At 36.7% G+C, this 19547-nt stretch overlaps 2 protein-coding genes across 5 annotated transcripts in view; both read left to right on the top strand.

The window, feature by feature from the left end:
* Window positions 1-1651, top strand: part of LOC129926427 (uncharacterized) — a 29438-nt gene extending 27787 nt beyond the window's left edge. For all 4 annotated transcript variants that reach the window (XM_056030350.1, XM_056030347.1, XM_056030348.1 and 1 more), the window contains exon 4: window positions 215-1651. In XM_056030350.1, the coding sequence (XP_055886325.1) occupies window positions 215-1434 (1220 nt within the window). In that variant the 3' untranslated portion in view covers window positions 1435-1651. The remainder of the gene's footprint in view (window positions 1-214) is intronic.
* A 6735-nt stretch (window positions 1652-8386) lies between these two features.
* Window positions 8387-16991, top strand: LOC106079884 (RWD domain-containing protein 3-like). Its single transcript, XM_056031103.1, has 5 exons — window positions 8387-8819; window positions 9845-9924; window positions 10799-11394; window positions 12733-12845; window positions 13767-16991. The coding sequence occupies exons 2-5, from the start codon at window positions 9846-9848 to the stop codon at window positions 13900-13902; spliced, it is 924 nt and encodes a 307-aa protein (XP_055887078.1). The 5' UTR covers window positions 8387-8819; window position 9845; the 3' UTR covers window positions 13903-16991.
* The last annotated feature ends 2556 nt before the right edge of the window (window positions 16992-19547 follow it).

The following is a 19547-nucleotide window of genomic DNA, read 5'->3' as shown; positions in this document are numbered from 1 at the left end:
TCTGAAGAGTTCATATTTGTCATATTTATATCAACTTTTTTTCAAATAAGTTTTGCAAATAATAAAATATTGTTAAATCGAAAATCAAACTATCAGACATTAGAATTTTAGAATCTATAGTTGAGTAATAATAATATATTACAACAATCACATTTTATATTCATAATGCATTACAATATGTAATATTCATATTTGTATTACACATTTTTTTTAGATGAGGACATTAGCTACGATATGGTCCCAAAAGAAATGCCGAATTTGATGCACCTCTGGTTCTACACCCACAATGCAGTTACTTCCGGAAAGACATTGCTGTCACGTGACAGCCTTTTCTATCCGCTGGAATGTTTTCATCACTCTCTGTTGACGTGGCTTGCACAGGCCATTAGCACCAAGCCTGGAATCTTTGAAGGGAATCACAATTTAGCTTCCTCCTACTCGAACTTCACAGACTACCACAAGTCAAACCTGTTTAAGATTGTTTATAGATTACCATCATTCGTCCTCAAGCCTTTAACAAAATTAGCCCTGCTCTTTCCAGACCTTATATGGAGAACCATTCTAGCTACCCATTGCTCCTTGCATGACGGGAAACCAGTCAATCTTCAAAACGTCTGGTACGATGGATTCACTACCGATCAGAGAGACCATTTCGACAATCAGTTTTGCATGGAGATTCTCTGCGACTATACAAAAGATTATTTCGCTAAGATGTCCGCATTGCTAATACTCTTCAGGAAAGACAGATGCATTCTTTGGACAGGGGTAGTCGCCTGTTTTCCGGGATGTAAGTTTGAGGAAACGTGGGCGATCGCCTCCCTTGATTCGACCAGCAATGTTGAATGCACTAAATCAAGATGCCAAACAGTGATACAGACATTCCTAACGAATGCCTCTACGGAGACAGCGACAAACTGTCAGTGGAAGAAGAGGAACATTTATCCAGGACTTTGTTTTCACATCCAGTCAAGTTGCAGGGAAAGTCTCACATCTCATCTTCAAAAAGAAATCGAACAGTTGTCTCTATGTTTAAAAGAAGTCTTGAATTCCGGCGATATTTTAAAAACGGAAATTCCCGTTCTCGAACCGAACTCTCTGCAAGAAGTTATCAAGTTCAATCGATCTCGTGATAATGTATTGAATGAGCCTAAGCAGAATAACTCAGATCTGTCAACGGATGATATTGCGGCAAGCATTCTGAAACACTTGCACTATATCTATCGCCAGGAAGTAATGGAGTATTTCACAGATCCTGATACCCATGAAGTTCTGTGTCCCGACTGTAGCAGAAAATGGTTTATATCAAACTGTGAAATCATGAAATGTATTGATCAGGCTCGTTCCTGCACATGTTTGCCGTTGCACTTTTGGCCTTACCACTGTCTACAGGGTGCCTTATCAAAAATTATACATAGTCAGAACATCGTTTTTTAATTGTATGTAATTCAGCTTGCTAATTTAAAACTATTTATTAAATGCATGGTAGGCCTACTATTCGTTATAGAATATTTCATTATTATATTATTGTTAAATAAAATAATGATTATAATGTCCTATTTACAATGACCATAAATAAAGGTTTATATTCGGAAACTGATTTTTGTTTTCTAGTCGTAATGTCAACTTAATGTGAAGACTAATCCCATAGACATTTATGACTAATTCTGAATGCCCGAAAGGGCCGAAATAATGCTTACTTAAGGGGAAATACTCTTATAGATAAAGAAAGCTGCATTTTTAGAATTTTATCAACAAGCCACGGAGATTTATTATAAAACTTTCAGATGTTTTTTTTTTTTATTACAAAGCTTATATCAACTCACTCACTCAGTGTGCCTGTCTGATAAAATGTTTGTATTTGTTACTTCTCTCAAACCCATTCTCGGATCAAGTTGAAACTTTTAAACAATTATCTATTGCATCTAACAAAATATGATTCAATTTTTTAATCAACTAATGAATGAATGAATTATTGGTAATTAATTATGTTCTTTGTTATTGAATAAAGGATTTAACTTCTACATAATTGAGATATACAGTGGAAAGTGCGGAGTTCTTTCCCTTAAATAAGCTGTGTTGTTGTTGATGTTTTTTTTTAAAGGATTTCATAGGTAACCAAACCAAGTTCAAGCGTACTTAGCCTCTCGACCACGCTTCCCACAAACTATTCTAATGTACTATATCAGTAACACGCATATTGAGACCCGCGGGCCGCGGGTAACATATGGCTAGTATACTATAAAGTAGAATGTAAGGCGTATGTATGTATGTATTTGCTGAATAGAAATCAAAACCGTTTGACCAATCTTGATAAAAACTTGGCACAAATGTTCCTTGGGTACTAACTGGGACCGTAGTGATGTATTGTTTGTTTGTTTGTTTTACATGTTTCGGATGTTCCTTCAAAGTTGAAGATAATTACTTCCTAGTCCAAACCTCCCGCAAGACAACGGGGGATGGGAGCGGGCAGGGTTTGAACCTTGCACCATCGATAAATCTCAACGACAGTCCAGCGCGCAAACCGCACGACCATTGCAGCCCTAAAACAAACTTAAGACCCTCAAAAAAAAAAAGTTGACCGACTCTATGAAAGTATAGTATCTTATAAATCTAGGCCAAGATATTAAATGAATGTTAATTAAGGAATGGGAACAACAAAGGAGGAACTACTCCATAGTATCCACTAATTTTTAGTACTTTTTTTTTAAAAAAAAAAGCTTATCTCACTTCGTCGGTCTGTCTGTCTGGGTGAATTCTTTTACACTTTTTTTTTTTTTTTTTTTTTTTTTTTCTTCCACGTCCTATTCTCAGATCAGAAATTTCGCACAATTACTCATTGTCGAGGACGACACATAAATCAATAATAATAATAATTAAATTTATTGAGCGCAGTTAACAAACAAAATGTAGGCTCAAGGCGCGGCGATAACATTACACACATAAACACGAGAGCTAAAATGATACAGTAATCTAAAAAAGTTTTAAACAGATAGGTCTTAATGTTCTTCTTGAATGCAATGTAGCATGTTGTCTGTCTGAGATCAATGGAGAGTGAGTTCCAAACATTTTGTCCATGCACTGAAAAAGCCCGAAGACCGTAACTTAAGAGAGAGAAACGACACTAGAACACTGGCGGATCCAGGGGGGGGGGCGGTAGGGGCGATCGCCCCCCCCCACTCGGCCGACCCCCCCCCCCCCGGGGGGGGGGGCAGGCGGACGAACTTTAGTATAGGATTCAAACAATTTGTATACGAATTTATTACTTATGTTAAAAATATATACAAATTATTTATATTTCAACCTATTTTTAGATTATTTCGCCCCCCCTCTAGTATGTTGACCGATTTTGTGGGGTCAGGAGGGGGCGATGGTATCAATCCCGCGCCCCCCCCCCCCATACACTTTCGAGTGGGGGGGCGGTCCAATTTGTTTGTAGAAATCACAGCTTGCTAACAAAATCAATTAAATATCTATATTATTAAAACTTGTTATTGATATTTTAACCGATCTTTATGTCGTTCCCTGTTTGCCGATTGGTGTGGGGGGGGGGGGCGAATACCTCTACTGCCCTTCCCACCTAAACCCTTTGAGTGGGGGACGGTCCGTTTTTATGGAGAAATCATAGTTTGTGAACAAAATTAATTGAATTAATATATACATTTTATATTATGTCGCTTCCTTTCTGGTATATTAGCCGATTCGGTGGGGTGAGGTGGGGGGCGATTGCATGTACTGCCCTCCCCACTCTAGACCTCTGAGTGCTGGGGGGGGGGCGGTCCTATTTTTGTGGAGAATCATAGTTTGTGAACAAAATTAGTTGAATATCTATATAATATAAACTACGTATTGATATGTGACCCATTGTTTATTATGTCGTACCATACTCTAATCTCAAATTGTATCATTAGTAAATTTAAATGAAAGATGGTTGTACCACTTGGGAGGGGCGATACATGCAATCGCATTTCCCCCATCGGAAAAATAAATACTTTTTCTTTTTGTATTATAGTTAAGAAATTACAAAATTTAAAAAAATCTGTCACTAATATAATTTATATACACTATAAATTAAATTCTTATATCGAGTCGCCCCACCCCTATTCTTTAATGCCAAATGCAATATTTAGCAGAAATTATTAAAAAAGCTAAGATTAATCATTTTCACTCTACCGCCCCTCCCATTTCCAGACAGAGTTTATTTATATAATTTCACATGAATTTATCATAATTATTTTAAGAAAGACTTTGCATTCAAACGAAATTTTTCAGTATAAAAGTCATGATTGAGATGAGTTCTAAACTCAAATAATATTTTCATAGTCGCCTTTTCCCAACCTTTACTCAATCTGATATTTTTCTAGTTAAATAAATTTGGGACTATAACTCACAATTTATACCTCAATTTTCTTAAATACTATTTATCGAATAATTTTTTTTTTCGGCGGCGATCCTCAAAGCAAAAAGCTAAATATGTGGGGTATCCTATCTTTTCAAGGAACAAATCAGTTTTATTTGCAATGTATTATGGGCCTATAAATTTATATTAGAATATTTTTCAAGGTCCTTTTTTAATAGTATAAATAATGAGCTGTAGATGTCAGGAGAATGCGTTTCTGCAGTGAAGAATGCAAGAAAACCTTTTTTGCGTCCGGGCTTCGCCCCGAACTCCATTGATGAATAATGAGCTGTAGATGTCAGGAGAATGCGTTTCTGCAGTGAAGAATGCAAAAAAAAAACGCTTTTGGCGTCGGGGCTTCACCCCGAACTCCATTTATGAATAATGAGCTGTAGATGTCAGGAGAATGCGTTTCTGCAGTGAAGAATGCAAGAAAACGCTTTTGGCGTAGGGGCTTCACCCCGAACTCCATTTATGAATAATGAGCTGTAGGTGTCAGGAGAATGCGTTTCTGCAGTGAAGAATGCAAGAAAACCTTTTTTGCGTCCGGGCTTCGCCCCGAACTCCATTGATGAATAATGAGCTGTAGATGTCAGGAGAATGCGTTTCTGCAGTGAAGAATGCAAAAAAAAAACGCTTTTGGCGTCGGGGCTTCACCCCGAACTCCATTTATGAATAATGAGCTGTAGATGTCAGGAGAATGCGTTTCTGCAGTGAAGAATGCAAGAAAACGCTTTTGGCGTAGGGGCTTCACCCCGAACTCCATTTATGAATAATGAGCTGTAGGTGTCAGGAGAATGCGTTTCTGCAGTGAAGAATGCAAGAAAACCTTTTTTGCGTCCGGGCTTCGCCCCGAACTCCATTTATGAATAATGAGCTGTAGATGTCAGGAGAATGCGTTTCTGCAGTGAAGAATGCAAGAAAACGCTTTTGGCGTAGGGGCTTCGCCCCGAAGTCCATTGGTGAAAATGAGCTGTAGATGTCAGGAGAATGCGTTTCTGCAGTGAAGAATGCAAGAAAACCTTTTTTGCGTCGGGGCTTCGCCCTGAACTCCATTGATGAATAATGAGCTGTACTTGTCAGGAGAATACGTTTCTACAGTGAAAAAAGCAAGAAAACACTTTTGTCGTCGGGGCCTTATAGCTCTGCCCCAGTTGTTTTGTTTTTCGCCGAAGGTTGAGAAATGATATATATATAGGCTATATTATATGTGTGTGTGTGTGTGTGTGTGTGTGTGTGCGCGCGCGCGCTGTACGCACGTTTATGCATAGGGTTAGGGTTTACTGGGCGTTAGGGTTAGGGTTTGAAAAAAATTCGCCCCCCCCCCCCTCCAAAGTTCTGGATCCGCTAGTGCACTAGAAGCGCAAAGTTCATTAAGCTTTCTGAGGGACATATGGAGTAATCAGTTCGCTAACAATTAATTAAAATTAGTGGTAATAAATAAGTATTGTTTTACACAATAAAAGGGAGATAAATTTGAAATATTGAGAGATATAGCAAGGATTGAAAGGTGGTCTCCCTTCAATCAATATAAGTTTTTTTTTAAAAGTATTTTTATATTTCTTTCAGAAGACCCAAATATAAAACTACAGATTCTATTTTTTAATTAGAATTCCGTTCATTACGATCCTTACTTGTGTCATCATACAGGGTAGGGATAAGGATAATATGTGAAAATTAAGATTGTTTGTTAGAAAATAAATACGTCTTTGCATTTTATTCATGTTTACTAAGTACACAATCACGGTCAAATTAACTTTACGAGCCATCTACAATAGAAGGAAGTTTTCCAACAAAAAGCCGATAAACATTCAGATCGACTATTGACTAGCAAAATATACCTTTTGATTTTTTAAGAGGTCAACATAGATTTAGATCTATATGTACAAAAATGGTTGAAATTCGCCATATTATTTTTATTAAATACAAACTAACAAAGCCTTTTTTTTTTAAATCGTGAGTAGGATTGGCGTTTTCCATATTGAACGACACTCTAAAATGACAACTTTATCTATTTTTCATGACATTGGTTGCTGTGCCCTAAGGCCGGCCCTGATTGTATGCATTAGTATGCAACTCTCCCATTCTATGAGTTTCCAGTTGACGGTAGGTTTGTATTCCACAATCACTAAATTTAGAAATACTTCAAGCCAGAAGATTTAAAAGTGAAGCAGCAATAATACACAAATCACTGAACCATCACTTCTCCTTCCTCGTTCTTTTTTTTTTCTTCTTCGTCGTTAGAACTATAACTTATGAATACAAAAACATAACTTTTCCCCATCTCCTGTCAAAATCTGAGCCACACTTAAAGGCCGGGAGTTAGACTGGTTGTTAGAGGCTATTTTGTTTTCAATTCATTGGAAGCATTTTTCAGGTAATGTTATGCTTATATCCATTACTACTTCCGGCCATAAAAAGCTTACACAAGCTCTTATTCAAAATTCGTACTAGTGATCTTTCTTCCATATTGCCCTTGGGGCATGGCAGCGGTAGCCTGAATTCAGAGGCGGCCTTAACAGGGCCCTGAGTGAGAGTCATTTCAGGGTCACGAATATTTATAAGAGGGTGACAAAAGGTTCTCTTTATGGAGGTGCCCACCTAATGCGAGGGCCCTGGGCGATGCCCCACGCGTCATAGCGCCGCCTCTGGGCTAAACCAGCCAGGCAAATTAACTTTTAGCAGAGTTTAAGTCTGTATTTAACAGGCATGACTAGATTAACACATGGATACGCCTAGGAATAACGTCTGTAATGTACCCCTCAACTCAAGAAAATATTAAGAAACTGGAACAGACACAAAATAGAACAGTGAGATTAATAAAAAAAAAACTAATATTCTCATTTGATTAGAGTAACACCTTTAGTACAATCACTAAATTTTGAAACCCTTGAAGATAGAAGACTCAAAAGTAAAGTAGCAATTATACATACAACAATGAACCATAATCTTCAAATACAAAAACAAAACCTAATAACATACTCAGAAAAACACAAAAATAAAGGCACAATCCTCATTTCATATGCTAGGACAAATTTGTACAAATGCTCTTTCTTCCCTAGTGCTATTAGAGCATGGAATGGGTTGCCTGAGTCAGCCAGGAATGCCAATGACTTGGCAGATTAACATACATGACTAGATTGAACTAGGAACACACGTAGGACGTAATCATATTTTTTTTTTAAAGTAACGTCTGTATTTCATAAGATAAGATAAGAAGATGTCTCCATTATTGTTGATTATATTTGATACCGTAGATTTTTTAAAATTTACTTCAGAGTCAGTTTTGATAGACATGAGCAGCCTTTTTCTCACTCTCCTTTATTCGACATTTGTTAAACGTGTTTCGTCTTGCCTAAGGAAATGTCCCGCGAATGTCAAACGACTTTCGGTCACCATTTCACGTGCGTGAAAGGACTTCTCTATTAGTGACAAGATCTCGGAATGTTATTCCTAAAGCTCCTTCTCAGCCAATGCCCTTGAGTCACGTTAAGTCTCGTTTCAATCTCCATGTATGACCTCCACGTCTGGCAAGTGTGTAGATGGACGTTGAGACAATGATTATATTTGAGGAAGTGGATCTGGGTCTCCAGGCTGACAGATTTGTTTTCCCAGACAGCCCGTAGTTTTCAGAAGACGGTTGCTGCTTTCTCTATCCGACAAGCAACATCATGATTTGATTTTCCATCGCTAGTCATAAGGCTGCCTAAATATGTGAATGTTCTTTTTGTTAAGCTTTATATGGAACAACCATTCACATTTATCTCTTGATATACTAATAATGCAGACTGTCTCTTTGCTAGTGGAGTGGAGAAATGTGTCTGCCCATTGACAGAAACACAGAACAAGGAAAGCCTTCAATGATTAAATAAACCCTAAGCCTACATACTAGAGTAAGAACAACCATTACAATTTATCTCTTAATATACTAATAATGCAGACTGTCTCTTTACTAGTGGAGTGGAGAGATGTGTTTGCCCATTGACAGAAACACAGAACAATTAGAGCAATCAATGATTAAATAAACCCTAAGCCTACATACTAAAGTAAGAACAACCATTCACATTTATCTCTTGATATACTAATAATGCAGACTGTCTCTTTACTAGTGGAGTGGAGAGATGTGTCTGCCCATTGACAGAAACACAGAACAAGGAAGGCCATCAATTATTAAATAAACCCTAACCCTACATATTAAAGTAAGAAACCTTGGACCATAAAAATAGTGCATTAAAAGTTGCACGAACGAAGGGAATGTACTCGCATAAAGATGCGGATGCTAGAGACAACAAGACTAGAAGATAAATACTCTTAACTCTAGTTCTAATAATATCTAGAATCTAGATAATAAGATATATCTAGATCTATATAAGTCTAGAATGATTTTAGTGCTTAGATCTATTCTAGATATCTAGATTTCTAGGTAATGCACTGACGGTCTAGCTAGCATACAGAACTACAGATAATAATTAATAATTAATAGATTTATGATATGTCGATATGTCTTATCATTTAGAATATAGATCTAGAATCTAGTGATCTACTTATATATAATATAGTAAATTATAGTAATCACACTAAATCAGAATTATTATGTAATGACAGTAATCAATAGAATTTCAGAATAGACTATAGTCACTATTATGAGTCGGGATATGACGAGGTTCTTATATTTTGGACACTTCATCACATTCTCCTTCCTTGAACGCGTCACTTTTTTTGCTTGTAATTCATTTGTTTTTATGTATGTTTGGAGCAAAAATCGACGTTTTGGGACTGCGCATGTCCAATTTTAGATAAGTTCCGGTAATTTTGTTCCGTTTTTCCAAAGCAGATGGCAGTTATTTAGATTCTCGGTAACCATGTATGTAAAGCTGTTGTTTTAACCTCCCCCGGCAATTCATACCGATATAAGGGATGAAGGCTATATTATGAGCCTGTTTGATCGTAGGCTGATGGGCATATCAAAATAAGCTTCCAAACATCTTTAGAAAGACATTCCAGGAAAACCAGGGCAGATGATGTTAAGGTCATCTGTTTCTTTGGCCAACAGTTAATGAGTAGGGTGTCATATGGCCAGCGCAGTGACCAACTGGGTATACTAAGGGGCGCCCTAAAAATCCCAAAATTCAAAATCCCAGTCTTTGCTGAGATTTAAACCCAGAATCCCAGGATCAAAAGCCAAGTACTTAACCACTCTGCCACCATGCTCCCCTTTACACATTTTACGAACCCATGTTATGTCTGACTGAAAACCTGTCTTATAACATGAATCATTTAGTTTATTGCACTCTAGTTTTTCATGCTTTTGCTACCCTTACTTTTCGTATTTTACCAACCCCTATTACATCTATCAAGTTTAATTCTAGATTCTTATATGCAGGGTAAACACCCAGAATGTTTATTTTAAACATTTAAAAATAGTGTTGTTTTTTTTATATTCTGCAGAATGGAAGCAGAGCAGGAAGAAGAAATTGAATCTTTGAAAGCCATTTTTTGTCAAGATGGAGAACTTGAGATAAAGAAAGGTATTATATTAAAAGTTCAATAAATTTCCACATTTCATTATATTATATAGGATACTATTTTGAAGTAACATCTAAAATTTATAACATAAGAATTTTACCAATTTTTTAAAACCAAATTTTCCTTAATAGCTACTTAAATTAATAATAAAAATAATCTTTATTATCCATGAGGAAATTTGATTAAATGGTCATGTTTTTCTGGCCCACACTTAACAAGGGTGTCATATTGCTAGAACAATGACCAACCACCTCTACTTTTCCCCAACTAATGTCAGGTACCCATTAGAGTAGGGTGGACTCAGAGGTACAGTAAAGATCCTGAAATTACAAATTCCAGTATCATCAGGATTTCAACCTGGGACCCCCTCAGTTTGGAAGCCATGTGCTTTACCACTCAGCCATAGTGTTTCCAAAGTCTCTTAGAATGAGGCACATATTTATCTCTGTAAGTAAACCACATCATAGTTTCATGTATTGTTGCATGACCTTGGATATTATTATGAGGAAGAATGTTGATAAAACTGAGGCGCATTGAGCTGAAGGGCAAATAAGTCTCTGTTAGATAGACTCCTGATAGTTGCTACAGGTGGATATTTAAAAATGCTACGATTAATAAAGCATGAATAATATCTGTGATAGTAAAAGAAAAAGTTTCCCCTTTCATCTATGGGGCAGATGATCTTAAGGTCATCTGTTTCTGTGGCCAGCGGTTAACAAGCAGGGTGTCATGTGGCCAGCACAACAACCAACCGCCTTTACTTTCTTCACCAAGATTTGAACCAAGGACCCCAGGTATGGAAGCCAAGCAATTAACCTCTCAGCAACGACCACCCATCTGTGATACTTTAATGATATTATTTTGATTTTTTTTCAGACTCTTCTGGCACACATATAACAGTCTTAAACAACGGATTAAAAAGTGCATTACACTTAAACATCACTGATGCACTGTGGAAAAATATAAGCCTTCAATTTTCACTTCCACAGTATTATCCTTCTACAGACTTTCCTCACGTTACATTGACATGCCCGCTCTTCCCCCAAGCTTCTATCAAAACTTTAACAGACAAAATTCATGACAAAGCTACTCAGTTACAAGGGCACCCTATGCTGATGGATTTGATTTGTTACGCTCAGGAATTACTTTCTAAGGAATTATTAGAAAACATGTGTTTGGGTGGAGCACCCAGTGTATCTCAGTCTTTAGTTGAAAGGGGACCAGCCCAACATGAATTGTCACCTTCGAGTTTCAATGAAAAAGACTCCATGCCTTTATTGTCTTGTAATTGTGCAAATCACAAACTAGCAGAAAAGATAATTGCACTACTTCTATTGGACCACATGAGGTCAAAGCAGAGCTACTCGAAATTAATCAAGAAATGGGTGCTAGAGCTTAGCTTAACAGGAAGATTGTTGTTTTGCAACAAGCTGATTTTGATTCTCTTACTGGGAGATGCCAAAAATGTTAAGGTCTGTACTTTAAATATTATTTTAATTATGTTTAACAAAGATATGTAATTATTCTAGATGTCTTAATACTATTTTATTTTCAATAATAAGGATACACTTTTAAAAATTAAATAAAATAATTGTATAACATGTATGTATTATTCTTTTTGTTATTTAGTCTCATTTCTTTTAATATATTTGAATAAAACTAATAGTTAATAGGCTGGTGTGGCGGTCAAGTGGCAAAGTGTTTAAATCCAGGTTAAGACTGTGATTTTGAATTTCCGGATTCTTAGGATGCCCCTGAGACAACCACTTCTAATGAGTACCTGACATTTGTTGGGGAAAAAATAAAGGCAGTTGGTCATTGTGTTGGCCACATAACACCCTCCTTAACTATGGGCCACAGAAATAGATGACCTTTACATCATCTGCCCCAAAGATCTGAATAGTGTACTTTACTTTACTCATTAGATAATATATTTTTTAACCTCTATGCATTTAAACTTTTCTTTCTCAATGCTTAGAAAAAAGGAATCTACTATAACAGTTAGACAATTATCATCATTATTTTTTTAACCTGGTCTCAGGAAAGCTGTGCAATAAGTCTGCATCAAATTTATTATTCACTCATTATGGTCAATTCAGTCCACATTATTCTATCAAGAAACAAACCTGCATCGTATTCTCCATCTTCCAACCTACTTTTCTTTTGGTAACCCTCAATGTTAATCAGAAGGAAAATTTTGGCATTCCAATCCTGTCAGATTTGCATTGTTCCAGTTTCCAGATCATCACAGTATTTGGGATCTTGTCCTTTTTTCTATAGAAGTGTGATTAACTTGACAAATTCTTATTTTCTTTACTTGCATAGCAATCTTCTTATGCCTTTATTTTAAAGGCAAAAATTCTTCTCTCAGCTTCAGTATTTAGCATCCAGCTTTCTCATCCTTAAAGCACCCAAGTCAGTAAACTATAGTTCCTGCTTTCAGACCTTGCAATCTATGGGGCAGATGATGTCAAGGTCATCTGTTTCTGTGAACCATGGTTAACGAGGGTGTCATGTGAAAACACAATGACCAAGCGCCTTTATTTTTCCCCAGCTAATGTCAGGTTCCCATTAATTCTGGGTGGACTCTGAGGTGCGCTAAAGATCCCAAAATAAAAAAAATCTTCACCAGGATTCAAACCTGGGACCCCTCAATTAAGAAGCCAAGCACTTTACCACTCATCCATCGCATCTCCACCCAAATCAGCAGAAGTTTAATTTAACTGGGAAGATGATGTTGCTCTTGACGATTTGTTCTTGCATATTTTATAATATTTCCAACAACTTCTCCCAAAAACATAAAACTTTAGGACTACATTATCAGAAACAAAACCATCAATGTTGATGTCGATGCCAAAGGAAGAAGCTGCAAAGAGAAGATGCTTACAGTGCTCTGTGAGCTCCCAGTTCAACCTGGAGTAAGGTGAGATATGCTTCATAACATAGATGCTCAAACTGTTTTGTTTGACAAGTTTTAAACATTCCTTCAGAAATGACGATCATTACATCCTAGCCTAAACCTTCTGCAGAATGGTGAGGTGTGAGGACAAGCAGGGTTCAAATAGGTGGCCATTGGAAATTATTCTGATGCACAAACCACTCAACAAGACAATACTTATAAAGGACATTCTCTTAATTCTGGAAGTCATATAACCTGGTTTTGAGAATCTAAACTAAACAGATGTCTAGCTTGATGGAAAGTATAAGAAGGGTCATTTTTATATATAAAAAAAAGTTGTAGCCCTTTAATAAGAAAAATGAAGTGAAAAAACAGAATTCTCATAGAAAGATTAAACATTCATCTTATACTGAAGGTAATAATGATATTAGTTTTGTGTAAATATTTATACTGGGTATATCATATTTAAAAATGAAACATTGAATGGAAACAAACTAATTCAAATGATTATATATATCTTTAGTTAGATGTTTGTTATGAGGTGCATTAAATTTTTGTTTATGGTGGCTGATTGAGTGTTTGACATTGGAGAATGTTCAGATAAGAATGACACATTAATAAAGAGATGCAATTTTATTTTGGTGGCACGGTTGTCAAGCAGTTAAGCATTTGGCTTCTGAACCTGGGGTCCTGGGTTTGAATCTCGGTGAAGACTGGTATTTTGAATTTCCAGATTTTTAGGGCAGTCCTGAGTCCAGCCAACTCTAGTGGGTACCTGACTTTAGTTGTGGAAATAAAGGTGGTTGGTTAATGCACTGGTCACATGACACCTTGCCCATTAATCGTTGGCCAAAGAAACAGATGAACATAACATCATCTGCCCTATTAATCGCAAACTCTGAAAGGGGAACTTTACTTTTTAATTTATTTTTTTTTATCCCCCAGCATTACAGAATTCTCCGTCATGGAACTGGAATCTGTGGATGAGTTGCAGAAACTTTTTCTTTCATTTTCACTCGCAGACATTTACCAAGAATATATCGAAAATCTCCTGGCTCCTGGTTTCAAAAAGAAGAAGTAGTTAGGATTTTATTTCATTGAATAGGTAAACAGAAGTTACAAACTTATGGATTCCATTAGATCTCTACTGCTGTTACAATATGTGATATTCACTTTCATCCTATTTGATGGTCAGTGTCAATATTATGGACGCAGTCATTTTTTGTGTCAGTTAACAAAATTCTCTATACTTGCAATTACCTTAAGACACGGTGCAGTACTAAAATGAAGAAAACGTCATCAAAGAGAAACAAGTGGAAGAAAATATCTAAACTATGATGTAATCTAAAACTAATGTTGGAATTTTACTACAGGAAGGAAAATATCTAAATAGCTATCTTTTTGGTGTCACTGGTGTACAGAATTTGGAAGTATTGATTAGCAAAGTATTTTTAATAAGCCATATAATATGGTTTGTGCACTATTCAACACTGTAGAGTGACAAGTCAATGCTCATTTGCGAAGCACAAAGTAATTATTATTTTTTAGTTGGTATCAGTGCTCTTCCAATATTGAACCCTGGACAATGATTATTTTATCTGGTTATTTAGTTGGTACCTGTGATCTTCCAATATGGACTTCTGGACAATGTTTATTTTATCTGGTTATTTAGTTGGTACCTGTTATCTTTCAATATGGACCCCTGGACAATGATTATTTTATCTGGTTATTTAGTTGGTACCTGTTATCTTTCAATATGAACCCCTGGACAATGTTTATTTTATCTGATTATTTCACAACCTCTCCCTAAATGTCTCTTTTCTTTTTTTTTTTTTTTTTTTTTTTTTAGGTTCTGGTGACCTTCACATTTTACCATATCATTTTATCTTCCTTTTCTCTCTAACGAAAATCTATTCCTTAAAGAAGTTAAAATGGGATCAAAGTGTAAAAGAAAAGCCCTTGTCATGACTAATTTTCTCAACCTTATAGTTTTTTTATCATTGTGATATCTACATCGTCTTACATTTTGTTTGTTTCACATGTTTCGAATGTTCCTTCAGATTGGATGAAAATTACTTTCTAGCCCAAACCTTTCACTAGATGGCAGGTGGGGGTTCTAACCTAGGGCCATCCAGACAACAGTCCTGAGCGCATACCACAGACCAGGCAGCCAATAAGGTGTATGGGTTATCTTTCTTAAATAATGTTTATACACCTGGCTAAACCAACTTCACTTGTATTTTGTAACTGCTTTTGCACCTTGAGATTTTACAGTGGGATTTTCATTCTTTTTTATATTCCTCAGTACTTAAAGTGCATCTCACATTATACAATATCATGAGGAACAAGCAAAATATACAAAATCTTATTTAAAAACCAAAGCTTATTTAAGGGAACGAACTATGTACTCACAACTATATCAATAATGTAGAAGTTGTTTCCCTTAATTGATATCAAACAAAATAATTAATAACTAATAATTAATTGACTAATTTGTTGTTTTTTTTTAATTGATTCTTGTTTTGTTAGGTACAATAAATAATTTGTTAAAATTCAACTTGATCGGAAAATTGATGTGGGAGAAATAACGTGTTCAATTATCTAAGGAAATGAAACCATACATATTTATCCATAAAAGAATACTTGAGGATTAATTTCGTTTGTTGGTCTCAGACAAAATAATTGATTACCAGTAATCAATTGACTTTTTTTTTTCATGGATTCATTTTTTGTCTAAGCCAATGAATAATTGTGCAAAGTTTCAACTTGATCATGGAATATGGGTGTGGGAGAAAAAAGGTGTACCAACTTTTTACTGGACATACAAAGTGAGTTTTTAAGTTGTCTTTGTGTCTATTGAGTGCTTTCTTTTTTTGGTTCTTTAATTTATCACAGAACACCATCCTGCCCTACACAATAAGGCATCGAGCAACAATAGGCTACACCACAAAATAAGATGGCTAACTAAAATGCACCATAAATTTACCATTCTTCTTCTTACCACAATACACCACATCACACTGCACCACACAGCAACACATCACCACACTACTATGTCCCACCCTTGTTTTTAGGCCCCCTTCTCGATGTTCAAAGTTTAGATCCTTCAGATCACTTACTGGTATTTAATTGTTTGTGGTTTACCATTCTTTACCTGTCCCTTAGTCTGTTGTACCTAAAGTTGTCGACCGACTTTCTCCATTCTTCTCTGTCTTTTGCCTTTGATAGAACCTCTTTCATTTGCAGTGCCATTCATTCTTTTATGTTGTCTTCCCATCGCTTTCTCTTTTTTTTTTCCTGGTACTGTTCCATAAAGGAAGTTCTTTACGAGCCCCGAAGACCTTGTAATATGGCCATAGATTTTTAGCTTGCGTTTTTTTACGATAGTTAGCTGGCCATCATGGGGTCCTATCGCTGCAGTAACACTGTCTCTAATCTCTGTGTTTGTGATGCTGTCTTTAAATGTGATACCTAGGATCCTTCTGTAGCATCTCAATTCCATTGCTAAGATCCTCTCCTCTAGCTCTGCGATCAGCGTCCAAGACTAACAAGTATATAAACATGTAACCATGACCAGGGTGCGCATCAGTCCGATTTTGGTGCTGAGGGCTATGCCTTTATCTTTCCATATTATTTTAAGTTTTGAAAGGGCTGCTGTGGACTGTGCAATTCGGGCCAGTAGTCAAGGTAAAACGAAGCTTACATTTTCTTTCTTTAATTTTGTATTATCATAACATGATTCGCTGTCAATTTTTCTCATGTCATTTTCATAAGCACCGGTACTTTCATTAAAGTATTGTGTTTTATTACTCAAATGCATTGACACAATTGATTTACAAAGTTTTTGTCACCACCTCAAAGTTGGTGCCATAGGGTTGATAGCCTATTATAATGTTTTGAGTGTTTTTCACAACTCATGTTTCTATAAAGTGAACACTTTTAACCTTGAGTAAGAGCAGTTGGTAAGAGACAGTCAGTAAGGACAGTCCAGTTAGAAACTGTAAGGAGCCATTATAAAGTAAATTGAGATGTGTACCAGTATTTCTATAAGGAGTCAAAAAGTTTTTTCTATAAAGGTTTATTAGTGGATATTCGTGGATTGTATCATACTCCATATGTGTTGCTATTATCATTATATATATATATTAATTATTAAACATAATATTTGTGTCTGCTACATAAGAAGTTATTTCCTCATTTACGAGAGATGTATGAACGTATGAAGTATTCATCCTGACAGCGCCTACAATATTAGAAGTTAATAATATGAACCCAATTTCCCCACGCCTGCATCTAAAACCCACCCAGTGACAGTTTTAAAACTATCATTCTACTAATAAATCTGTTTTAAGATCTTAAACATAATTGTCACTGTTACGTGCGCAGCATAGTGTGAATGTGGAGTGCTGCGAACGCGTGTTGAAAGAGGAAGCTAGATGAGGCTTAGAAACAGAGTAATGTAAACGAGGTTATTATTAACATATTATAATTTGTTGAGCAAGGTTAAAGTCCTCATAATATACTATATATATGAGTTTGTTTGGTTTAGGATTAAGAGTCTCATTTGCTCATAACAGTAACCAATAAACATGAAACGTTCTTGCAGTGTGGTAGAGATCCTTCCTGGTAATCTGATTCTTCTCATTCACGATGCAATGCTGTCCAGGCATTGTCAAGGATGATCTCCTTTTTCCCTAGTGCACCATTAGGACATGAAGCGGGTGGGATGAATCAGCCAGAAAAACCAAATGACTTTTAATATGCATGGCTAGAATGACAAATGGATAGGCCTAGAACGTAATGATCTATTTTATAGAATTTTCTGTTATTTATACCATTTTTTTTTTTGCATCCCTTGTTCTGTAAATTGGGTTGAAAGTTCACATCAAAAGTTCAGTACCTGATGTTTTGGCGCAGACTTTTGGCACTAGGAGTTCTGACAATATTTTTTTTTGAAAATACACTAAAGGCCTAAAACTCCTAATCTTACGGAGCAAAAGGTTACACGCCCAAAATAAAAAAAGATAAACATAAATTATAGTTTTTATATACTGCTACTTTCATGTTTATAGCATGCTCAGAGCGCTATGGTCCAATCTCAGCCGTGGACCAGTGGGAGGGGGTATCTGGGAGAAGGTTTTCCGTGCTGCCTTTAGGCAGCTCAGTAAACACAACTGTGCTCGAGTCGGGAGCCTCCTTCATAGGTAGCCAAGCCAAGTTCAAGCGTACTACTTAGCATCTCGACCACGCTTCCCACGTACCGGTATAAATATACGTAATGTGAACGGAAATACACATGCAAAACAAAACCATGTCGATATATTAATCTTTGAGAATCACATAATTATATTAATTAATTTCTATAATATTTTCAAAACGTTTGTCGCTAAAAAGACCATCGCTCCAAAACAGCGTCGCTAAAAAGTCCCACAGATGCAACCCCCCCCCCCCAACCCCCTTTTTCCACACTTCAATTTTAGATTTCATTAGACGGTGAGCCTCTCGGCTTTTTGATTACTACATGAGCATGTCATAGATCAGAATCTCGAGGGCACTCTTAAGGGCACTGTACTTTTTGCAAAGCTTAACTCAACTCTTGTCTGTCTGGGTGGATTGTTTTACGTTGTTGTTTGCTCTCTCTCTTCCCAGTGTCAGATCAAGTGGAAATTTCGCACCGCTCCGATTTTGATCGTGAAAGTGGCTTAGTTGTTCTACGCTCCCAGTTAAGTAACAACAGGCTAAATCTTCGTAGTTTATCATCCACGGCAAGTGGGAGAGTCAGCGATCAGTGAGTCAGGGGGTTGTATATGGTAGAAGACGCTAAAGTTGAAATCCCCTAATAAGCCCATCAGCCCTTCTCGTCTGCCCATCATGCCACACACAATACACACACACAAACAACTTTAAATCAAACTGCTCCACTCAACAGCACATTTTTTTTTTGCCTCTTTCAGACCTTGCGATCTATAGGGCAGATGATGTAAAGGTCATCTGTTTCTGTGGCCCACGGCTTGCAGGGTGTCATGTGGCCTGCTCAACGACCAACCGCCTTTACTTCCCCCCAATTAATGTCAGCTGGATGGACGCTAAGTTAAAAACAACAGTCTTCACTAGGATTCGAACCCTGCACCTCCTGTTCGAAGCCATGCGTTTTACCACTCAGCCACCCACACACCTTTTTGGCCCCTGTATATTCAGTTAAACAGCCAGCATTACTATGACATCGCATACTTTTTAGAAATTACAATTCAAACACGAAATTCAAGGCCGTAAAGAGGCAGTAATGCAAATTTTAAACAAAATACACCCTTCTTTGAATCACCGTTGCATCCTGGGTGGCTGCCTGGTAGTGCAGTTTGCGCGCTGGACTCTCGTTCGGACTTCTCGATGGTTCATACCCTGTCCGCTGCCATCCCCCGTCGTCCTGCGTGAGGATTGGTCTAGGAAGTAAATTATCTTTAACTCTGAAAGAACATCCGAAACATATAAAACATACACACTTTCATACCGATGGTCCGTGCTCCTTGTAACAACACTTTTGATAATCACACTGATATAGAGATAATCCTTCAGTCTTACAGTTATCTGGATCTAGAGGAGATTTGGATTTAGACCTAGATCTGTGTAGAAATAAACCTAAATAAAAAGAAACTGGAGCAAAAGAAAGTTACGCACCAAAACAAAGATGTTAATAAGTGCTGAAAGCGGAAATATAATTGTGTACCT

The sequence above is a fragment of the Biomphalaria glabrata genome, chromosome 5, assembly GCF_947242115.1.
Source record: "Biomphalaria glabrata chromosome 5, xgBioGlab47.1, whole genome shotgun sequence".
In the NCBI taxonomy this organism is placed as follows: Eukaryota; Metazoa; Mollusca; class Gastropoda; family Planorbidae; genus Biomphalaria; species Biomphalaria glabrata.
This window is presented reverse-complemented; position numbering and strand designations above follow the sequence as displayed.